The following is a 25,012-nucleotide window of genomic DNA, read 5'->3' on the forward strand; positions in this document are numbered from 1 at the left end:
CTTCTTCCCCTTCCCAGCTGCTGCGGAATGGTGGTAACAGCCAACAGGAAAGCTCAGAGCCAGTCATGCCAGGATCATGCTCTCCAACAAAAAGAGCACAGAACCTTGGCGGCCTAGAGGTGATGCCAAGTGGATGAAACATGTAGCCAGAGACAGTTTGCAGGGTTGGTCAGAACACCATGCAGGCAAAGCAGGCCTGAAATCACAATCATGGGAAGGAGTATTTTACAAGGGCAGCTTTCCAGGCCATCGTGAGTGTGGCACGGTACTTGTCACACAAACCCTCCCTGCATCAGGAGCTGACAGCCCACCCGTTCACCTTCATATGTGGTGGAGCAAAGCCAGACTCACTCTGTCCAAGGATAGTTTATCTGTCAGCACCTGGAGGAGACAGTGCAAGGATTAATGAGGTGCTGGCTCCAGTCTGGGAGTCAGTGTTGTGCCTGAGCTACTGTATTAGAGCCAAAGTCCCTTCAGAGGGTCATTACATATCAGTTTATAGGAACTGAGAGGAGCAGATGCCCTAATTCTTTATGAGTAGCCATGTATCCACCTCAGTTTGCACAGGCTGAGGGCTGGAAAGAGACCTCTAGCCATTTGAACTCACCCAACCCCTTCTCAGCATGAGAGATCAACCCCCCAGGATGCACACTTATACAGTATACACACATAAGCATTGGCTCTCTTATAAGTCAGGCACATTTCTATTACAAAGTGATATGGTTTGGCTGTGTCCCCACCCAAATCTCATCTTGAATTGTAGCTCCCATAATTCCCTCGTGTCATGGGAGGGACCTGGTGGGATGTAATTGAATCATGGGATGGGTCTTTCCCATGGTGTTCTCATGACAGTCAGTAAGTCTCACGAGATCTGATGGGGAGTTCCCCTGCACACACACTCTGTCGCCTGCTGCCATGTAAGAAGCGGCTTTGTTCCTTATTCACTTTCAGCCATGATTGTGATGCCTCCCCAGCTATGTGGAACTGTGAGCCAATTAAACCTCTTTCCTTTATAAATTACCCAGTCTCAGGTATGTCTGTATTAGCAGCATGAGACCAGACATGTATACACAAAGCCCCATTCCTACTGCTCTGAGCCTGCCTGACTTCCAGCCCTTCCTTCCATATGATGACACCAATGCCTGTCACCCCAGCTGGCCTTTGTTTAGTATTCTGCTGGGTGGAGTCAGCTGCCTCTACAGCAGTTGATGAACAAGACAAAACAGCACCCCCACCCCCGAGGGAATCCACAGAGGCTGGCCCTCTTAAGAGTCTTTTCTCTCTGGATAGTGACAAAGACCAAAGGATGACTAGGTGGCCTAGGGGAAAAATCACGAGTGGTGTGATGCCATGTAAGTTACCCATTGCAGTACTGTTAGAAGGTGACCCACAGCGCTAAAGAGTTCCTGTCCCTCTAAGTGTATCTGTCCACACTTCACACGTGCCCTTGAGCAGAGCCCAGCCCAGAAAGTCCTTTCCAGGCCAGGGCCAGGTTACTCCGCCTCCTCCTGTAGTTGACGTGAGCTCTCACTTTGCTTTTTCAGATTACGACGTTTGTGCCGAGGCTCCCTGTGAACAGCAGTGCACGGACAACTTTGGCCGAGTGCTGTGTACTTGTTATCCAGGATACCGATATGACCGGGAGAGACACCGGAAGCGGGAGAAGCCATACTGTCTGGGTGTGTTGGGAATGTGCTTGTTTCCAGCTTCTGAACATGTGCCTTGTTCAGATGGTTCTGTCCTTGGTTGGACCCTTCAGTTCTCATACTTGTTGGATGTAGTTGTGTTTGATATTATCCTAGGGATAGCTTATCACTGCCCTTCATCACAGTTACTAAAACCAATTAGGCCCAAGGAATTCTTCCGGGATTTGGTACCAGCAAGGTCCTAACTGGCAATGAGACATAAGAGCAGGAGAAGGGGAACATGCCCAGATATAAACTAGAATAATGTAAAACAGAGTATAAGTGGTCAGAAACATAAAAACGCAGACAGAACAAAATAAGAATAAACATTCTCTTAGAAGATGATTGGGGAAAAAAGGAAGTAGCCATATGGCAGACAGGTTGGGAGGAAGTCAGAGGGAGCTGAAGCCAGCCACCTGGGCTGCAGCTGAGCAGAGCCTGCACCATCCACGGCACCAGCCTGTTTACTGTCACCCTCACGAACTGGCTGTCCCAGCCGTGCACTCCTTGAGATTCTAAGGCAGCTTTATGGCTCATTTTCCTTTGGAACCATATGTCTGAAAGTGTGGTCAGTTCATAACTAATCGAGAAACATCTGGGGTCCTCATTTAGGGAAAAAAAAAAAAATCCTGGCCTTTTCTCCACACCTAATGAATCACAACTCTGAGAGTGTGTCCAGACATGCATATTTACACCAATGCCTCTAATGATTCCTAAGCATGGTGAGATTTAAGAATCAGCTAGAGGATGAACTGCAGAGACTAGCAGTTAGATCTACATGGAAGATAAACCAGCTGTCATAAGCATCCCTCTTTCTCTACCCTAGCGGGGGCTCTAGGGAGCACCATTTCTGAGAAGTTCTAACTGTAGGTCCTCTGGTTGCTCCCTGCCAGCATTTGGGAATAGTGCCCCACAATGCCAGAGAATGGGATTGTGACTCCCAAGTGAATGGAGCAGGGATCTCTGGCCTCTCCTGCGGAGAGAGGTACAGGCCATTCCATGAGGCTCAGGTCCCAGGCACAAGGCTCTTACTTCACTTTATAGCAGCTACTGTGCCCTATTCTTTATGCATTTATTTTTGAGACAGGGTCTCACTCTGTTGCCCAGGCTGGAGTGCAGTGGTGTGATCATGGCTCACTGCAGCCTCGACCTCCCATGCTCCTGTGATCCTCCCACCTGAGCCTCCTGAGTAGCTGGAGCTACAGACATGTGTGACTACACCCAGCTAATTTTGTTCATATTTTATAGAGATGGGATTTTACTATGTTGCTCAGGCTGGCCTGGAATTCCTGGGCTCAGCTTCCTGTCTTGGCCCCCCAAAGCGCTGGGATTACAGGCATGAGCCACCGCACCCAGCCCCCTGTTCTTTTTGTTTGGGGGTTTGGGGACCAGCAGAACTTGCCTTCTACTAAGAGTTCTATTTCTATCTCTGATTTCAACTTCATCTCCTCTCTCTCTCTCTCTGGGAAGCACAGGCAGCAGCACATGTAGGTTTAGGGCAGGGACACCTGGGGAAAGGCAGTGAGCCTGAGGAATTGCAGAGGAGGATGCAGCTGCAACATCTGGTCTACAGGTGACATAGTCGGTACTGCCAGGGGAGCGTCCAGATGACCACCCTCCCGTCAGGATACACAGGGACTGGGTCACTGGCAGCTTGTGCAGGGAGTGGCTGGGAAGTTGTTGCCATCCTCAAGTTCAGGGCTGGCCTCTGTCTACCCAGCACATGTGCACAGTCTGGGGCTGCATACCACGGTTCCCACCCACTGCTACCCACGGTCTTCAACCAGTGAGCAGGAAATGGAATTGGGCCTCCCACTGTCCTCATGGTGGGAAACATTTTTTTTTCCACCATGCAGCAGGGGAGCAAGTCCATGATGTGCATAGTTAACATGGGCTCTTCATGGGGACTTGTTTGATGGTCCCATGGCTCATTTCCACAGCTCATGAGGGGTCTGTCTGGGTTCTTGATAAGGCAGAAATTTCCTGGGGAAGACTCTTTCCATTAGACCCATTATGACTATTTTCTTTTATTAGAAGTATCTTTTCCCAGGTGCCATCATGGCTTTTAAATGGGAAGGAGCCATTCCTAAGTGACCTGTGGGTCATCATCATGCTGTTTGGAACCTATACCATAAAGGGAAACTTAAAAATCCCCAGCACAGTAGGGCACTCGCAAAAAATCATCTCTATAATGTTTGCTTCTCTGAGTGTTGCCATTGGTGATCTCATTCTCATTTCTAAGTAGCCCTGTGAAGTGTTTAGGGCAGGCTTTATTGTCATTGTTCTGTAAGTGAGATCTCTGAAGGCTAGCAGTCTAAGACACATGACTTGGGAGTGGCAGAGCCACAGCCAGGAACCCCATCACTGATCAGCCTGTAACAATGGCCACTTGGCCAAAAGTGCTGTTTTTATGGATGGCCCACATTTCTAGCTCCCTACTTTATTCCAGGCTTCTCTGATCAAGGTCGGCCCAAGTGTCCTTCGTTGTTATTAACAGAGAGGCAAAGCCCAATGTCATCTGTTGTATCAGAAGTGAATTCTCAGAAACTCAGTATTCTCTACATTTGGTTCAAACCAGATATTGATGAGTGTGCCAGCAGCAATGGGACGCTGTGTGCCCACATCTGCATCAATACCTTGGGCAGCTACCGCTGCGAGTGTCGGGAAGGCTACATCCGGGAAGATGATGGGAAGACGTGTACCAGGGGAGACAAATATCCCAATGACACTGGTAAGTAGGGCAAGTCTAAATATCTCACTAATTACATATTTTTATATATTATATATATAACCAGTTTAGGGGTTTATATATTATATAGATATGATTATATAATTGTATACATAAGTATATTTATGTAATTCTATGCTATATAATTTTATATACAATGTATGCCACATTATGTTTAATGTCTAAAGTTTCCAAGTGCCTACGTGTAATTATACATAATTATTTATTGTATGAGTTTGTTCTCACACTGCTGATAAAGACATACCCAAGACTGGGTAGTTTATAAAGAAAAAGAGGTTTAAAAAACTCACAGTTCCATATGGCTGGGGAGGCCTCACAATCATGGTGGAAGGCAAAGGAGGAGCAAAGGCACGTCTTACATGGTGGCAGGCAAGACAGCGTGTGCAGGGAAACTGCCCTTTGTATTAATAAATCATCAGATCTCTGAGACTTATTCACTGTCATGAGAACAGCACCGGAAAGACCTGCCCCCATGATTCAATTACCTCCCACCAGGTCCCTGCTGTGACACATGGGGATTATGGGAGCTATAAGTCAAGATGAGATTTGGGTGGGGACACAGCTAAACCATATCATGTATTTTATATATATGTAGTTATATGTAATATATATATAACATATATTTTTATATATTCACTTAAGAGCACAATGAGGTACCTCAGAGGACAAGCAGACAAGTGGGCAGGAAGGGGCACATATACGAATTGTAAATGGGACCTAGGGAAAAGAATATAAGTTCAAACTCCTTCTAAAGAGGGAGAATAAGAGTGATGCCCATTAGCTCAAGGGTTGTAAGCTAGTGTGTACTGGAGGAAGCTCTCCAACAAGCTGAAGTGGTGTGCTCTTGGACAAATCAGTAGAGCTTAGATATGTGTTTAGACAAACTTGGAAGAGCAGAGAAGAGGCCAGAAACGCTGTGTTTTCCCAAAGAAAATGGGCTGAAATATAAATATGAAACATCTCCATGTAAGGTAAACAATCTGTATCCATGCTACTCAAAATATGGTCTATGGACAGGCAAGATTCACAATTGGATAAAAACAAAAATTGAGAGTGTTTAGAAATTTTCATATCAATCTGACAGAGGAATTTTGTTTAAATCCAAAAATTTATGCTTGCATTTTACATCTTATTTTTGTAGTGGTTCATCTTTGTGTTTCACAGAAGTATCAGTCCACAGGCAGTTGGAAAATTTCTAAAAGCTGGGCCTTTAGCACAGAGCTGAGAAGCTGATTTACATTATGTCAGCGACATTCAACTGAGATGTCTGGTCACTCAAGCATATGATCAGCCCGAAGTTTGGGTTATTTCCTTATTTCAGTTTGGAGGGAAAAAGAAGAACGAGGCAGAGATGAAAAGGGGAGGGATGGGGGAAGAGGAAAGAGAGAAGAAAGAGAAAGGAGAGAGCCCCTAAACTAATATCAATGCTTCAGGCAATGCCTTGATCATCAAAATACCACCACATGCATGTGTGAAGAAACTCTGGTCCTTCTGCCAAGTTGTCAGTGCCAGCCTAGCCATGAAAATGTAGGATTTTAGCCTAAATGTCAAGGACCTTTCTAGCCAGGGTGAACTTTGAAGCAAAATGGACTCCATTGACAGTGGCTGGCAGGACCAGTTCCCCGGGGAGAAAGCCCTCAGCCACTTAGAGGGCCTGAGGCTGGTGCCACACAGCCACCAGCTCCTGTACCCACAACTTGTAGCGCAGGAAGCTGCTGTCCTCTTCCCCAAGACTAGGGCTTAGCTCTTCTCTACTTACCTCGGGAAGGGAAGGTGGCTGGAGCTCTGTCGGGAGAGGTTGGCTGGGCCTGAATCTTCCTTGGGGGCTCCTAGGACAAATCACCCATACCCAGAAACACAGAGATGAAAAATCCAAAGCTGTTTGGGCACTCAGGAGGTGGTGATTCTTGGGTGCAGCCCAAGCTTCAAAAAGGGCTAGAAGGCAGCAGCCATCAGCTGAGGACAGCAAACAGCTGAGGACCAGCTTCCGCTGCCTCGCAAGGGAGAACTACAAAGTGAAATTCTGACGAGCAACTGGGCTGAGTCACGAGGAAGCTGCCATATGTCGGAAGTAAATGCAAAATAAGTCTTTGGAGCCAGCTTAGGATTGGGTGATTTGAATCATTCGAGTGAATTTGAGGACTTGGTGACACTTCTTAAAGCCTGAAGCATGTGGCACGTGCCTGCCCAGAGGTGTTCACAGGGCAGAGGAAACGGGCTTGTTGATCATATGGGTTGACAGGAGAAAAGTAACATTTACAGACCACTTTTTTTTTTTTTTTTTTTTTTTTTTTTTTTGAGACAGAGTCTTGTTCTGTTGCCCAGGCTGGAGTGCTGGAGTGCAGTGGTGCAATCTCAACTCACTGCAAACTCGGCCTCCCAGGTTCAAGGGGCTCTCCTGCCTCAGCCTCCCAAGTACCTGGGATCACAGGTGCCAGCTACCACGCCCTGCTAATTTTTGTATTTTTAGTAGTTTCGCCATGTTGGTCAGGCTGGTCTCGAACTCCTTGACCTCAGGTGATCCGCCGGCCTCTGGGCCTCCCACAGTACTGGGATTACAGGCATGAGCCACTGTGCCCTGACTACTTTTTAAATTCCAAATTAAAATCACTGAGTTTTGTCCCATGGTGGAGACAGTGGGGGAGGGGCAGGCAAGTGTAACTTACCTCCTAGATAATGTCCTTTACTGAAAACAGGAATCTCACTGAAAAACAGGGTGCAGCTATTTAGCCACTGATCTATGAATGTGTGGGGCCTGCTTGAGAATCAGTCACAAGAAAGCAGCTTTCTAATTTTTCATTTTGGGCATTGGATTTTCAGCTATGCTCTGAGCCAGGTAGCCCATGCGTTGTGGGCAGCCCAGCCTGGCAGGTCCATTGTCCCTTTGCCTCACATTTATCTACAGGTGAAATCCCACTGATATGCTCATGAAGGGCAGCCTCCAGCAACCAAGGCTTATGCTTGAGCATAACCACCAGGGACCCCAATAACAAACTCAATACTGCTGGGGGTCAGGTTGAGATTCGATGTTAGGGTATAGAAATAATAGGACCTGGCCCCGCCCACAAGGAGTTCCTGCCGGCTGAGGGAGAGTGGCCTGCGGGGAGACCAACCATCACTAGCAATGACCAGAGAAGCGGGATGGAATTTCCAGAGACTGGTATCAGATTTTCAATGCTGAGTTTATTTGTGCTTTGCTCTCAGGTAGCCTCCACCTCCTGCAGTAATTCCTAGATCCGCCACCCACATTCCTCTTCAGTCCCCAAGGCAGCAAGCCCTGTGTATAGACCTGCTATGTGGTGCCCTGGCGGTGGCTCTAAGTCAGAGAAAATCAAAAAAGTTAGCTGGGTGTGGTGGCACATGCCTGGGGTCCCAGCTACTCAAGAGGCTGAGGTGGGAGGATCACTTGAACCCAGGAGGTCTAGGCTGCAGTGAGCTGTGATTGCTGTGGGTCACAGCGCAATGACAAGGTCTGCCCTGGTGACAGACAGTCACCTGTGCCTCTAGCCTTCAGCAGTGTGGGCCCAGCAAGGGCTGGGGGCAGGCTAGGGCGGGAAAGGGCGAAGGAAAAGGAAGGTCCCAGAAATTAGCAGTCTCTTGCTAAGTCAGCACTGGAACCACGTGCACCTCTTTCTTCCGTGAGACATGAAATGTGCTTCTTAAAAATTTTTGAAATAAAGTTTCAGATAAGTACAAGAGATCAAGAATTCTTTTTAGGTGATGACCAGTGTGACCTCTGTGGCTAAGAATTCGTAAAAATACTTGAGCAGTAGTAATGTTAGAGGATCTATTTTGCAATGTTTTTTGGTACCTTCTCTAGTATTATTTGCGTTAAAGACATATTTTATCTCCTCCGTTTACTACAGCATTTCCCCACATGATGTTCTGCAGACCTGTGGGTTCCTGTGAGCTGTTAATAAGCATATCTTTCTTAAGGTCTTGTGTTCAGGTGTTTGGAGAAGTGTGCATCACTGCACCAACTTCTTAAGGGTTCACAATTAGAATGCACTAAAAGCCCAGAGAGATTGCCATTTAAAAAAATTAGGTCAGGTTTGGTGGCTCAAACCTGTAATCTCAGCACTTTGGGAGGCCAAAGTGGGAGGATCATTTGAGCCTAAGAGTTTGAGACCAGCCTGGGCAACATAGTGAGACCCCATCTCTACTAAAAATTTTTTTTTAATTAGCTGAGCATGGTGGTACATGCCTGTAGTCCCAGCTACTCAGGAGGCTGAGGTGGGAGGATCACTTGAACTCGGGAGGTTGAGGCTGCAGTGAGTTATAATTGCACCACTGCACTCCACCCTGTCTCAAAAAAAAAAAAAAAAAAAAAAAACTTTGATTAAACCCAAAAGTATTAAGAAACCTACGAACACATCACAAGTGATGGTACCCTGAAAAACAGTTTAGAAAATATCAACTTAGCATCAAAGATCTTAGCTCTGGGGCCGAACAATAAGCCATCTGGTCAACTTTCAGGCAAGGATGTTGATATCAGCAGATGAAGCAGCCAGAGTCCAGAGGGGAGTGCTTTTCTGTAGACTGCATGGCATCTGATGAATGGAAGTGGGATAGTACCTTCCATTCTGCCATATTGAGAGACAGTACAGGTGACTATAATGAGGGATGTCCTGTTTAATCAAGAGCATTCTGCTGGTTATATCACTGAGCCTTACTGTAATACAAAACTCATTGCAAAAGATGACACTTGGCAGCCGGGGATGGTAGCTCAGGCCTATAATCCCAGCACTTTGGGAGGCTGAGGCGGGCGGAACACCTGAGGTCAGGAGTTCAAGACCAGCCTGGCCAATATGGTGAAACCCCATCTCTACTAAAAATACAAAAAATTAGCTGGGCGTGGTGGCAGGCGCCTGTAATCCCAGCTACTCGGGAGGCTAAGGCAGGAGAATCGCTTGAACCTGGGAGGCGGAGGTTGCAGTGAGCCGAGATCACACCATTGCGCTTGGCCTGGGCAACAAGGGCGAAACTCTGTCTCAAAAAAAAAAAAAAAGATTATACTTGGCTAGGAATCCTCTCCTCTTTCTCTTCCATCGACATCCTTCCCCAAATATAGCAATTGCAAATAGTCTTTAAAAGGGAAACCTGATATGACTCCACTAAGGGTGCTCCCCAGAAGCACCCTTCTACAGTATTTTCAGTAATTTGTCTCCACTGAATTTATCACCTATGCACAGAGGACTAGCATTTGATTTTATATTTTAGTAAAACAAAATTCAAACACCAGTAATGAGGAATATCTGAGGGAGAAACTCAAGGGTAGAGAGAAGGGTAGAGGGAAGCAATTCGTACACCTAATTAAAATTATGAGAAAGGACAGGCCATTGTATGCCCTGAACATTAAAGTCATAATTCAAGAGATTGGACTGCTGGGAAGGTGGGGGCTGGCTTTGATGGTTCCGGCAAAAAAAAAAAAAAAAAGTACCTCCATTCTTCAGCCGTGTGGCCCAGCAAGGGCCAGTGGTGGCGGGGAAGGGAATCATTTCTTTAACAGCTGTGATGCAGTGGAAAGTTCCTAGGCTTGGGAGTTTGAAGTAATACAGAAGCAAAGTTGGTTCAGTATTAACTGAGCAACAATGAGCAGGTCTCTGGGCCTCAGTTGCCTTATCTGTAAATGAGAAGGTTGAACTACATGAGCTTTGAAGACCCTTTCGCCCTTTCAAATATTTTTCATAATTTGGTGTGATTTAGCGTAAGTGATACAAGCCTTGTGATTCCATGTGCAGGCCTCTTATTTATTTTTATTTTTATTTTATTTATTTATTTATTTATTTTTGAAATGGAGTCTCCCTCTGTTGCCCAGGCTGGACTGCAGTGGCGCGACCTCTGCTCACTGCAACCTCTGCCTCCCAGGTTCAAGCGATTCCCATCCTTCAGCCTCCCAAGTAGCTGGGATTACAAATGTGTGCCACCATGCCCGGCTAAAAATTTTTGTATTTTATGGGGTTTCACCGTCTTGGCCAGGCTGGTCTCGAACTCCCGATCTCAGTCCTGTCTTGACCTCCCAATGTGCTGGGATTACAGGCGTGAGCCACAGCTCCTGGCCCATGCCACATGTCTTAGTCCTCCATCTAAGAAACATGCCCAGCCTCAACACCTTTTAAGCAGAGGACTTTCCTCAAAATATCTAAAAGATTAATTATTACACATCCAAACATTCAATTCAGCAATAAGAAATGTCACAGGCCAAAAGAGTCCCACATTCCGGAACATCAGAAGCCGATAAGCATTTTCATCCGTTTTGGACTAATTAGCTCAATATTTTGTTATGGTCATTTTTTTATGAATTGAGAGTGATTATTGAGTATAACCACATGTGATCTGAAATCATCTCTTCCTACTCAGTTTTCCTTTTCAACTTTGCATTATCTAATGCCTGTATTGTTACAATCGGAGGAATTTGAGATCAAACACAACCTCAGCTGGTTGTTAGGAATCCAGGGGGAGAGAAGGGAGGGTGGCCCCAGGCCTGCCTCTGAGGCTTGAGAGGTTGCAATCCCCTGGCTCCGGGCTCAGTGAGACAAGCCGTCTGGCTAATGGACATTCAGTCACTTTGATTTTCTCTTTGAAAATACATAGCCGGAGCCAGTTTAGTCACCCCAGGGAGTCTGTAGCCTCAATAGGGAGACAAATTAAGGAAATGTTGGCTCCATAGTAATTAGCTTGCCAGTCTTTATTTTCCAACTTTTGTTTATTTTCTGATAACGTGACTGTGACCCCTGGCATCACTTGTTAGAGGTCAGTGTCAGATGGCCAGGTGTTTCATATTACTTTCAAGCTCCACTAATCCATAGATCAGCGGTTCTCAACCTTGCAATTACCTGGGGAGCTTTTTTAAAAATGCTGATACTGTTGCCTTGCCATCCCCAGACGGGTGGTGTGCAGCAGGATTCATATTTTAAAAGCCCCCCAGGTGATTGTAATGTGCCTCCGGGGTTGGATATTACAGCCAGAACACAAATCTGCACGATCAACTTTTAAACACAAACATGCTTTATTCATTTCTAACACTGCCCATATAAAATACTTCGGGAACATTGTTTGGTTTTTCTAAGATATCTAAGGCATTACAACTTCTAATGCTTAGGATAGACGTCCTGGTCAACTTCAGGGAAAATTAGAGCTTCATGCCCCCATGTGGCTAATCAATAACATTGCACCTTTAAAATCTGAACAAGTTGAAGAAAAAATTTAAGTGATACCATCCTAGGCTTTTCCCAGAAGTGTGACCACAGCATTAGTTGAGAGGATTGAAAACATGCAGCGATATCTACCCCAATTTCTAAATAAACTGTTAATGTCGCATATGTGAGATTATTTGTAGCTCCATGTTGACATTATTGTAGACAAATTACAAGGTGGATGTGAACCCCTAATCCGAGTAGGTTTTATGTTCCAGGTCTACATATACAAAAGGTATGAGTCCTTGTTTATCTTTAAACCCTTGAGAGCTCTATTGAAAGGGTGACGTAAGGTCCCAACCCCACATATCTAATTTTGTAGAGAACTGAATCATAGTAATACCGACAATAAATAACATAAAAATGAGTACTGTGAATAGAGCTCTTAACATAAGCTGGGCACTGTTCTGGGAACCTATGTATCTTATCAGTGGCTCCTTGTAGCAGCTCCAAGCGATAGGTGCTGTTACCTTTTTACCGTTCAAAGAATGGGCATTCACAGAAACCATGACTTGTCCAGTTTAAAAGGTACTAGTTAGCAGTATCAGTATTCAAGTTCTGATCATGTAACTCCACCAGCGCCTACTCTCCTTACTACCATGCTGTGTACTTCTGTGTCAGAGGAGCTTCAAGTCTTCTGGATAATGTTAATCTTGATTCTCTGTGTTCTGACAATTCCACAAAGGAACAGAAAACAGCCCAGGAATTTGCATGTAACAGGTCACTCCGCAGAGCTTCTGCCCTGGAGCCTGGCCAGCAGGTAGCTCTCAGGTGTTCTCAACAGAATTCCCAATAGCAGGCTCACTGCGTGCACCCACCCCTCCAAAACGGCCAGTTGGGACTCAGTTGAGTTCATGGTCTCTTCACACAGCAATCTGAAAGACCTAAGGCAAGTTACTTTCTCTCTCTGGATCTCACTCTCCTTATCTACAAAAGAGATTGAACTAAAGATATGTTCTAACATTCCATGGTCTAAATGAAATAGTCGAGAATCTGGTAAAGAGGTTTATCTTATGAAGCTGTCGAATTGCTTAATCACATTAACACTTTGAAAATTTAACTGAGTATGTAAAAGTAAAACTGGACAGAAACATGAGCTTTTAACTTTTGTTCATGGCGGCCCAGCTCTGCCAACAGGGCTAGATTCTTTTTTTTTTTTTTTTTTTTTTTTTTGAGACGGAGTCTCGCTCTGTCGCCCAGGCTGGAGTGCAGTGGCACAATCTCGGCTCACTGCAAGCTCCGCCTCCCGGGTTCACGCCATTCTCCTGCCTCAGCCTCTCTGGTAGCTGAGCGCCCGCCACCACGCCTGGCTAATTTTTTGTATTTTTAGTAGAGACGGGGTTTCAGTGTGGTCTCGATCTCCTGACCTCGTGATCCGCCCGCCTCGGCCTCCCAAAGTGCTGGGATTACAAGCGTGAGCCACCGTGCCTGGCCTCAACAGGGCTAGATTCTTAAAGATGAATTGAAAATTGTTAAACAGATATCCTCACTTATTTTGCATTCTCAGTGCCTGACACAGGACCTGGCTAACAGCAGATGTTCCATAGATGGATAGGGGGAAGGAAAGGTTGGATGGATGGACGGACGGATGGATAAGTGGTTAGGAAGATGGAATGGATGGGAAGATGGATGGAAGGATGGAAGGATGGATGGATGGATGGATAGATGGATGGATTGACGGACAGCCTAGATTGATGATGGTATTGTATAAATTGACCAGTAGATGAGATGGAATGGATGAAAGACTAGTTGGGAAAGATGGATGTCATTCATCTGTCCTTAGGTATTAACATAATAAACCTGGAGCCTGGGTCATCTTTTCATGCAAGAGCCCACCATTTCCTGCAGTCAGCACAACCAAAGTTAAGGCATCAGCCCTTTACAACTAAGTATATTATTGCATGGAAGTTTGCCTGCCTTACTCTGTTGGAGATTGAGCTAAATAATTCTGGTTCTCAGGAGTATTCAGCCTCCATAGGATTATAAATTGGTACATTGAACAGGGGTAAAAAACCCAAAGGAAACCATCTGATTTGTGGAAAAGGTATTGGACTTAATTTCAGGACAACTCCATTCTAAACCCACCTCAGATACTTGCTAGGTGACCTTCAGGAAGTCACCAGACCTCATTTTGTTATTCATGTTAATACTGTTATTCTACAGTTCTGGGATTATCAGGCAAAGGAAATTTAAAGAGTTTGATGGGGCTGAAAACTGCTAGGCATCCCCTCCCATCTACCTACAACCAAGCTTTGTGCTGAGGGCTTTCCGTGCATTACCTTGCCCAGTCATCACAGCAGCCACGTGTGGTGGGAATTGTAATTCCAGGGCTATGGCCAAGGCAAGTGGGGTTTGTAGAGGCCAAGTAACCTGCCCAAGGTTGCTGAGCCTATTCAGTGACAGAGATGGGACCTGCACCCAGAACAGTGGGACTCAAGTTTGTGCTGGTAATCTGTTTACTCCACCATCTCTGATACAAGCCCTTCCCTATTCCCCCTTACTGCTCAGCTCATTGTCACACAGCTGCAGTGAGTCAAAACCATCCCTCCAGTGTGCCAATTGAAGGGAGTACAGGTGAGGAAGCTATAGGAATTCGCCTAGAAAGCAGGCATTAACAAGACGGCCCTGTTGGTTACACATAAAGTGGATTTTTTTAAATGCCACTTTTGCAGAGATTCAAGTGTTTTTCTCCAATTACACATTCAAAACCTGCCTGAAGAGCTAGGTTGACCCTGTGTATTCAACAATTACACTGTCACTTGTGGAAACTCAACTACACAGCATGGCATCATTTGTGTCAACCTGCTGGCTTGAGAAATGTGTACCTAGCTCAGGTGCTGCCAGCCCCAGGTCTCCCGTGGTGCAGGGATGGCGGTGCAGCAGGTAAGCTCTGAAACTGCCTGCTGCTGTGCCGAAGGTGCACAGTCTTGAGAGCACAGGTGCCAGATTGCCTCTGGGCCTGCTCACCTCCCAAAGGGAAGAAGCACTGGTCACTTCATATGTCACCAGGGAGAGGACTGGGCAGCCAGGCTGTGTAAGGAAGGTTCGCCTGCATGTGGGCTGCCCTCACGCCTATCTCTCCCTCTATCCATTCAAGTGTCCATTTCCTAGGGTTGCCATAGCAAAATGCCACAAATGAAGTGGCTTAAACAGAAATTTTCTCTGTTCTGAGAAGTCCAAGGTGGTAGCAGGATTGGTTTCTTCTAACGGCTGTGCAGGACAATCCATTCCATGCCTTTCCCCAGCATCTGGTCATCAGCAGGCAGTTTTTGGTGTTCCTTGGCTTCCACTGCTTCTCACCTCTGTCTTAATCTTCATATAGCATTCTTCCTGTGCACAAGTTTCCCCTTTGTATAATGACACCAATCATATTGGACTAGGATCCCACCCCACTCCAGTATAACTTCATCTTATTTTATCTGAAGTGATCCTGTTTCCAAATAAAGTCACATTCTAAAGCACTGGGAATCGAGACTTCCCGTAAATTGGCAAACAGGACACAATTCAACCTGTAACAATCCATTTCCCAAAGATTTTTTGAGCATCCATTATGTGAGATGCCAAGAAGTGAGCCTGGTTCTTAGGCAGCTTACACGCTGGCACGTGCCCTAAGAGACGCTCTCCGGGGAAGCCTAGACGACTGGCTTATGAGTGGGAGGGACACACGGTAAATGCTGCCTGATTTTCAGACTTCTGTGGGTAGAGAGCAGGCTTCATGGAACATTTGATCTGCGTCTTGTTGGGATTCAACAAGTGGAGATGGAACAGAGGGCTTTGCAGAAGAGAGGATCAGTAAGAAGCAAAGTGTACGGGCCAGGAAGCACAAGAGATGGTCACGTGTTACCCGACTTCCCCAGTCTGCGTTCTAGATAGTCGTGGTTATTATGTCACACAAACAGCAAACCTGGCCCATCGCCAAAGGGCTGCTAAGCGAGGAGAGTTTATGCTTCCCTGGGTGTCAAACTGTCCTGCCTGCCCGAACAAAACACCCTCAACCTAGCACTTTCAGGCCACACTGCAACCACATTTGGCACAGACCTTGGCAGTCTGTGCAAGGTCCTCAGCAGCAAGGTGACCCAGGTGTCTTGTCTCCCCAGCATGCAGGCTTAAGTAGCCCATTCCAGTGCCAGGAAAAAGAGAACTGTCTGTATTCTTGGCCAGATCACCATTTACTTCACCCAGTTTTCCTTTAGCAAAGAATGTTTTTACAAAAAGCCCACGGAGCACATAATGTTCTACGGCAGGGCTTTGGGACCCTTCGCAGTGGATGGGCCCGACTACCTTTCCATTGCTGTCCTGAATGGGCCCAGATGGGGTGGCAAAGTGTCTGGGGCATTTTTCATCCTGGCCTCACGCGTCAGTAAGGTCAGCTCCCAGCCCACTGCTGTGCTCCCTTTGAAGAATTAGATTAGCAGAGGTGATAAAGGCTGCTTTGAGGCCCAGTGCCTGTGCTTGGGGAATATTTACAGTGTGTGAACATTAGCCCCTTAAGGGGAGTATAAATCATGTCAGATTTATAGAGCCTGCCTTCTGGAAAAGCACTGATAAAAGGGCCATGGTACGCATTTTCACACATGAAAGGAAGATCAGGGTCTTCCTGGCATGTCTAAATAGGAACAGCTGAGCTCAACTTCTAGCAGGGCCCCTCCCTCTGTCTTCCCCTCTTCCCTGACCCTGGGGCATGCTGGCAGGACCCGAGAGCTGTAAAATCACCCACAGTTGAGCCCTCGCATGTCCTGCTGTCAGCTACTCTGTCCCTGGGACCGCCCTTCCTGATGCTGTCTCTCTGGGTCTGGCTTGCATCCAGCCTCCCAGACAGGACTGAGCCCATCTCCTTTCTCAGGCCATGAGAAGTCTGAGAACGTGGTGAAAGCCGGAACTTGCTGTGCCACGTGCAAGGAGTTCTACCAGATGAAGCAGACTGTGCTGCAGCTGAAGCAAAAGGTATGTGCCGCTGGGGTGGGAACGATGATGCATGATGGAAGGAGAGCTTGGCCAAGGCCAGGTGGAAGGATATTTACAAATGATAAGAAAATATCCACACTGAGCATTCACGCAGTTGATGCCAGTGAGGTTTGGATGGACTTGGGATGCTTTGCCTACCCTCAGAGCCATCCAAGGGGCAACAGGACACAATGATGGCAAGGGATTGCAGAGGCAATTATTAAAATGGACACTAGGTAAGGGACACATGGCAAAGCCATAAAGAGGGTGAGCTACGGCTATTGCAACTTCTCATAAAATAAATTTCCAACCGGGTGCAGTGACTCACGCCTGTAATCCCAACACTTCGGGAGCCTGAGGCAGGTGGATCACCTGAGGTCAGGAGTTCAAGACCAGCCTAGCTAACTTGATTAAACTTCATCTCTACTAAAAAATACAAAAATTAGCTGGGTGTGGTGGTGGGCACCTATAATCCCAGCTACTTGGGAGGCTGAGGCAGAAGAATTGCTTGAACCTGGGAGGCAGGGGTTGCAGTGAGCTGAGACCACTCCATTGCACTCCAGCCTGGGCAACAAGAGTGAAACTCCAACTCAAAACAAATTTCCAGACATGTCCTCGGAAAGACCTATGTAATTCTATTTTATCTAAGATCTGTACATTATTTATGGAGAATATTGTCTCTACAAACTGCCATAAGCTGGTGAGGAATTTCTGCAGCAGCTTTCTTTTTCACTTTTAAAAATTACAGCCTATGCCCTTTCTGAGTTCCCTGCACCTAGAAAAGCAGCCCTATGGGTACTTCGTGTCACCAAGAATGAGTACTAATGCACTTTATAAAAGGCTGTCCGAATGCCTGACGGTATAACATTTCTAGTAACACCATTCTGCTATGAGTAATGCTCTGGGATAGATCTGGCAATCTGACTTCTTGAACAACTGTCCTGGACCCAGATAAACAGTATTTATTCTACCTAGGATTGCTCAATTTGCTAGTTTGTCAGGGACTCAGAAATCACACTTACACTGATAAAACATCTTCTTGGTTTGTTTAACGGCTTCCAGTCAAGGCTCTTAGCACATCAGAGAGGTGTATCTGCCCTGTTGAACTTTGGCATCCAGTGATTCTAAAGGGCTTGAGAGTAAGCCTGAGATGGTATCTCTTTTCCATGTTCAACAAACGTGCAGCCAGCCCCTAATGAAAACCACAGCTACCAGTTCAGTAAATCAACAGGCTGAGAAAAGAAATGGTTTGCAGGCCTTTTTTACGACATTGACGACGTGATCTGCTTAACAGAAACATGTATATATCTGATGGATAATTATGAATAAAACATAGATTTAACCCTAAATAGCTTATGATCCTAATAGGAAGACTAGGCAGAAAACCTTGTCTATCACTATAAACACAGAGACATAAATAAATACATCCAACACAGATCTCCCCAGCTTGCGCTTAGGTTGGTGTTAGTTGTATTGAACAAACCCAGAGAAGGGTTCGAGGAAGAAGTAAGTTTGCATTTCATAAGCCGGAAGGGCTTGGGGCAGGCAGTTGATCAATATCTCCAGATGTTCCTCTCAAGGCATAAAGCTACTCTCACTTTCCTTCCCTGGAAATAATCTATGTGCCTTAGGGAATTTATTTCCAGCCAGGATGGTCTTTAGGAACGGAGGGCTAAATATTGCAAGTTATTCAGAAATTCAGTTGCTAAATCAACGTGTGGTTTTCCCTTAACCTCCTTGCCATGTTTTTTTGTGATGCATAAAAATAAAGAAGTGGAGAAACTTGCATTGAAATACTTGTCACCCTCAAAGACCCTGCTGGAGAGCTACATACAAATCCACAAGGTCATTTTAATACTCCAATAACTCTTATGCAATTGAGTTGGACTAGAATCGTTCTACCTTATACCAAAATCTTTCTGCAAATGCATTGTGGCAATCCCAAGCTAATGCAGACTTTCGAGGAATGTTATGAGGAACAATTCATTTCTAAAGGTTCCTATTAGAATGTCTTGCATTCTACAGCCTAGAAAGCGTTATATCCAGAATCACGTTTAATTAGCACCATGACCCCGTGGAAAAGATACTGATGGTCTTAGAGAGATGCAATAACTGTCCAAGAGGGCAGGCCTAAAACCTAGGTCCTCTCATTTCTACTCCTGTGCCAGTGTTTGGACTGTCAGTTGGTTTTGTTGTTTTTGTTTTGTTTTGAGATGAAGTCTCGCTCTGTCGCCCAGGCTGGAGTGCAGTGGTGTGATCTCGGCTCACTACAACCTCCACCTCCTGGGTTCAAGCAATTCTCTGCCTCAGCCTCCTGGGTAGCTGGGATTACAGGTGCCTATCACCATACGAGGCTAATTTTTTTGTATTTTTAGTAAAGACAGGGTTCTATGTTGGCCAGGATGATCTTGAACTCCTGACCTTATGATCCACCCGCCTCAGCCTCCCCAAGTCCTGGGATTACAGGCATGAGCCACCGCGCCCAGCCTGTCAGTTGGTTTTTAATGTCTTGCTGCTGTTAATGCCATTTGTTCACAAAAGAACGTAGAACATCTGCCCAAATAAACATCAGCCAAGAAGGAGATGCCAGCAGTCCTAGACCATGGCCAACCCCACAGCATAAAATGGTGTTTAAACACCTTGAACCGCACCACAAACACCCAGTCAGCAACATTCCAACCATGGGAAGTGCAACAGGTCAAACGCCCTGGGTTCCGGCAGTCTGCAGACAACAGGAAACTTAAAGGACCTATCACTTTTTAAATGAGCAGCACTAAACCATAATATCTAGGTATGCACAGTTGGGTGATACATTATTTTTTAAAACATAGGAAGTTATTACTATAAAAGGAAAGTGGTGACTTGTTGGGGAAGAGAGGAGGCTGATTGGGATGGGGCACATGGAAGGAGGGGGTCTGGGGTGGCTGGCAAAGTTCTGTTAGATTGATTTGGGAGTTCTTTAAAAGGGTGCTTACCTTCTTTATTTTTAAGTTCTGGGGCACATGTGCAGGATGGGCGGGTTTGTTACACAGGTAAACGTGTGCCATGGTGGTTTGCTGCAACTAAAGAGGTGCTTGCTTTTTTAACAATTTGCTCAGTTATATATTTGTGTTGTGAGGTTTCCAGGTTCTTTGCTTTATTTTGCAATAAAAACATGTTTTTAAATGGTGTATAGACCTCAGTGCCTCCACCTCCACCACTTCTTCTGTGGTGTGGGAAGAAAACAAGTGATGTGGTGAGAAACGGAGAGTGTGGGGATAGATGAGATGCCTGTCATTTAACTTTTAGATGGGTCTCTGTCCCGCGAGAGCGCTTAAAATGCAGAGCCAACTCTCCTGTCCATTTTTTCTTTTTAAGTTGCTTGTGTTCTGGCAGCAGGGACTATCGGATTTGAGAGTGAAATTGTTGCAGAGAGTCCCCTGGGAAGGGAGACTCCAGAAAGAGAGGCCAGGGACTCAAGCCTGCACTCAGCCTGTCCTGGATTGACTGTTGTGCTCGGCCTCCCTGGGTGGCTGCCTGGGGAGTTGAGAATCTCTCTCTCTACTCTTAAACCAGCGACTCTCCCCACATTGAGCAGTTGAGGGAAGTGTGGATAATCATTCAGGAAGTGCTTGCTGAGCACCTACTGTGGGCTGGGAAATGGGGAAATACAAAACCCTATGGAGAGGATTCTGCCTGAAATAAACTTACTGTCTTATGGGGAAACCACGCCAACAGTAAACGATGGCCGAATGAAGTAGGGCCAACAGTCAGGCCTGAGAATTGAGGCCCCTAAGATTTCAAGTGAGTAGATTTGCAACCTGATGGCTGCACTCGCTCGCTCTAGCACCACCTTTGCCTCAGGCAGTTATATGGCTTCTCAATAAGTTGTGGTTTCCTCTGCTACTCTATAAAATTGGTCTTCCCAGGATTATTGGGAATCCATATTGAAGTGACTGGAGGCCGGGCGCAGTGGCTCATGCCTGTAATCCCAGTACTTTGGGAGGCCAAGGCGGGCGGATCACTTGAAGTCAGGAGTTTGAGACCAGTCTGGCCAACCTGGTGAAACCCTATGTCTACTAAAAATACAAAAATTAGTTGGGGGTGGTGGTGGGAGCCTGTAATCTCAGCTACTCGGGAGGCTGAGGCAGGAGAATCACTTGAACCTGGGAGGCAGAGGTTGTAGCGAACTGAGATTGCACCACTGCACTCCAGCCTGGGTGATAGAGTGAGACTCTGTCTCAAAGCAAAATTTAAAAAGTGACTGTAGGTTGCCGCTTGGTTTAATGGTTAGGAGCACAGATTCTGGAAGCAGATTGGCTAAGTTTAAATTCTAGACCCACCATTTGCTGGCTGCATGACTCTGGGTAAGTTACCTAACCTCTCTGTGCCTCAGTTCTACTTTTAAAAAAGAACAACATTAATACATACTGCCTAAGGATTTTATGATAATCAAATGTTAACATTTACAAAGGACTGAGAACAGTGCCATCCAGCTAGAAAGAGCTCTACAAATGTTTAACAAGTAAAAATATTTATTAGCAGCCTTTACAAAGTGCTTTACAAGAGGCATCTCACGGATTCATCCCAACAGCTCTTTGAGGCAGAAGCTCTCTCTTACAAAGGCTAGTATGAGATAAATGATAAGCTTAATTCCATTGACTGGAATCCAGGAGAAATGCACACTCTTTTTATATTACTACAGCCTTCCTCCCAAACTCCTGGCATCCCACAGCCCATCCTCTGCTGTGTTTATGCAGAAAGTGGGGCCAGAGATTCTGGACAGCCACCTCTAAAGTGCCAGTGCCTTCACTCTGCACTCCTTCTGCTGCCACGCAGGGGGGCTGAAGGGAGCCAGGATGCAGCCACCCAGCAGGAGGTCAGCCAGGACACTGAAGTCAACATTTGCCACCTTACCTCGTAACTTTTACAAGAGGCCAAATCAAGCAAAGAGGACTGGGGGAAATAGGTAGGGAATAGGGGAGCATCTCTGGAGCCCATCTGTGTGCAGGTCTCATCCTGAGGTTCTGTTTACAAAATTTTAAATATGGAGACTTAATCATGTGTTGAAACTGGACATTTAGTAGACTTGAAAAGGAAGGATGAAGGGGCTTACCAAAGTCACGCAGCTACTTAGGAACAAAGCCTAGGAGCAGCCCCCCAGACAGCATTTCTTTTCTTTTTTTTTTTTTCTTTCTTTTTTCTTTTGAGACAGAGTCTCACTCTGTCACCCAGGCTGGAGTGGAGTGCAGTGGTGCGATCTTGGCTCACTGCAACCTCCACCTCCTGGGTCCAAGCAATTCTCCTGCCTTAGCCTCCCGAGTAGCTGGGACTACAGGTGTGCGCCACCACACCCAGCTAATTGTTGTATTTTTAGTGGAGATGGAGTTTCACCATGTTGGCCAGGCTGGTCTCGAACTCTTGACCTCAAGTGATCTGCCCGCCTTGGCCTCCCAAATTGCTAGGATTAGAGGCATGAGCCACAGTGCCCAGGCCCCCAGACAGCATTTCTGCTGGTCTGTGACAATGGCTGGATACTGAGTCAGGCATGTTAAAGACAACATCACTTTAACCCTCCAGCAGTGCCTCTAGGTGGCTGTTACCATCCCCATTTTATAGATGAGGAAATCCAGGTTGTGTAGCTTACCCAAGATCCCACAGGTAGAAAGTGGCAGGGCTGCGATTTAGAGGTAAGTCTGCCTTATGTCAAGGCCCGAGAGTGGGATCCACGCTTCAGTTTCTCAGTTGGAAGCAGATGATAAAATTGGATCAGGCTTCAGCTGCCAGTGTTGACCCACTGCCTCGTGGTTGCAGTAGATTTACTGATACATTTCCCTCATTCACTGGTTCACTCCTCTTCCTCCCCAGGGCCACGGGTATCCACTTGCAGGTTGTGATGGTCTATTGCTATGACACAGTGATGTCAGCACCATTTTAAATATATCCCAGGAACACAGAGGTGACTCTGAATCATGAGCCCTGACTTGAAATCGTACAAAGCTGACTTTCAGATTGCACAAGATTTTGATTCTTACAGTCATCCCTACTGAATTCTGAGTAACAATCACAGGGGAATTGTATTAGGGATCTCTAGAGGGACAGAACTAATGGGATAGATGTATATATGAAAGGGAGTTTATTAAGGAGAATTGACTCCCATGATCACAAAGTGTCAAAGAATTTGTGGACACATTTTACAACCACCACAGTCACGATTGCCCAGTTGTACTGAAGGTCAGCCCTGAGTGTGCTGGGGAACCGTCAGCCACGTTCTCAGTCCTAGCTCCCAAGGCTGAGAGTTCTTTAAGGGCGGGAACCATGTCTTGGTCACCACTGTAGCCATAGAACCAAGCCAGGACCTGGACATAGTAGGTGTTCAATAAATGTTTGAGACATAAAATAGGTCATTAACAAATTGAGAGTATGAAATAAGTAGATCCTATTAATTATGGTAATAATGAGTTCTAGTGATACCTAGGCCATCTGGAGCTTATCTAAGCTCACCTACTAACTAGCTGAGTAATGTCATGCAAGTTATTTGCCCTAGAAGGCCTCTAGGTTTAGAAAGAGGCTCTTTATAGTTTCTCTGAGCTCTGACTAGCTCTAGTAAAAAGTATATACATGTGTCTCATGAAAAGGCTTTGCAGCTTCTCCCACCAAGACAAATGCCGAGGCTCTCCTCTGCCATTGCTTCCTGACGGAGGCTTCCTCTTCTCCTTGCAGATTGCTCTGCTTCCCAACAATGCAGCTGACCTGGGCAAGTATATCACTGGTGACAAGGTGCTGGCCTCAAACGCCTACCTTCCAGGACCTCCTGGCCTGCCTGGGGGCCAGGGCCCTCCCGGTGAGTGTGGAGGAGGGCACAGAAGGGTGATCACCAACAGAAAAAGCCTGCCAAAAGCTCACATTTGCTGGGGGCTGGACAGTGTTCTCCAGCTTCCATCGAGGAGAAACAAGGCAGGTGTCCATAGGGCTGCCACACACCCATGCAATGAGAGGGCCTGAGAAATAGGCCCTCAAGCCTGAGAAACTCTCATAGCCAATAGCAATTTGGGAGAAAAAGGTCATTGCCCTGGGATTGGATAAGATTCCTAAAGATCATTTTAAGTTAAAAAAACAAAATGAAAACTATCTTAAACCTTTTTCTGGAAAAATTTTAACATATACAAAAATGGAACAGTATTATGAACCCTCCCTGCTTGGGGCTCCTCACCCAATTCTAACAACTCAGAGCCAGCCTCTTCCTACTACTCCCCAGTCTTCCTTCCACCTTCCCTTATTCGCATATTTATACCTATGTTTATTTTGATACCTAGCTATATGTTTTTACAAGTCAACTGTATTGACATACAAATGATATGTACTCATTTAAATTACCGTTCAAATTTTGACAGATGTATTTACCCATGTAACTCCCATCCTATATTTCCAGATATAGAACATTTCTATCACCCCAGAAATTTCCCTTCTGTCCGTGTGCACATGTCCACTTCCCCAACTCCCAGTCTAGGCAGACACTGACCTGCTTTCTTTCACTGTAGTTTTACCTGTTCTAGAACTCCATATCACTAGAATCTTTATATATATACATATATATCCACATATATATACACATATACATGTATATACGTATATATACACATATACATGTATATACGTATATATACACATATATACACACACATATATACGTATATATGTATATATGTGTGTGTATATATAAAGAAATTCTTGTGAATGTGTATTTTCAGCTTCTTTCATTCAGTATATGGTTTCTGAAGATTCACCCTTATTAATTGGATGAAAATCCCTAACATCCTATCATTTCATCAGGAAATATACAATGAGAACTTAAAAAAATAATTCCAAGTTATTTTATATTTTGAGTACCTCCATAGATAGAGCAATAGATTTTTTTTCTCCACACTGGTAAGGGAAATGACATTAGTGTTAGCAAATGATTCTAAACCTTTGAGTGCCTTATCCCTGGCTATCATTGCTTAGCAGTGTGCTAGGTGTTATGAATGACCTCTTGACATCCTAATTGGGAAGACCAGACACATAGAGCAAATGCAAATGGAATGAAACAGTATCCACATGCCCTCCAGGTAAATGCACAGATGCTTCCTGCTGTGGGAGCTTGAAAGGAGCGAGCACTGTAGTCTGCAGTGGTCAGCGGCATTTAGGTTTGATCTGGACATGGAAGACTGGCAGAATTTGCCCAAGGAGGAAGGACACGGGTGGATTTTTGATTGGAAAGTCAGCAAGAACTAAAGCTCAGAGTTCTTCACGGAGGATTTGTGTGTTTCCTCTCCACTTATGTCTTAAACTCTTCAAACACAAGCCTGGGTCTCCGTCCATCCAGAGAATAAGATGATTCAGGATTTGGTTTATCCTCGTTCATTCTCTTGGCCTGAGGTACTCTGGGTCATGGTAGAGTTTTCTGCAGCAAACGCTTC

The 25,012-nt window shown here is 45.6% G+C and overlaps 1 protein-coding gene across 2 annotated transcripts in view; it reads left to right on the forward strand.

Moving 5' to 3' along the window:
• CCBE1 (collagen and calcium binding EGF domains 1) overlaps positions 1-25,012 on the forward strand; it is a 295,390-nt gene that overhangs the window by 229,432 nt on the left and 40,946 nt on the right. For both annotated transcript variants that reach the window (XM_063639432.1, XM_055297498.2), the window contains exons 4-7: positions 1,545-1,679; positions 4,264-4,416; positions 16,474-16,574; positions 23,277-23,397. In XM_063639432.1, coding sequence (XP_063495502.1) covers positions 1,545-1,679; positions 4,264-4,416; positions 16,474-16,574; positions 23,277-23,397 — 510 coding nt within the window. The remainder of the gene's footprint in view (positions 1-1,544; positions 1,680-4,263; positions 4,417-16,473; positions 16,575-23,276; positions 23,398-25,012) is intronic.

The sequence above is a fragment of the Symphalangus syndactylus genome, chromosome 1, assembly GCF_028878055.3.
Source record: "Symphalangus syndactylus isolate Jambi chromosome 1, NHGRI_mSymSyn1-v2.1_pri, whole genome shotgun sequence".
Lineage (NCBI taxonomy): Eukaryota > Metazoa > Chordata > Mammalia > Primates > Hylobatidae > Symphalangus > Symphalangus syndactylus.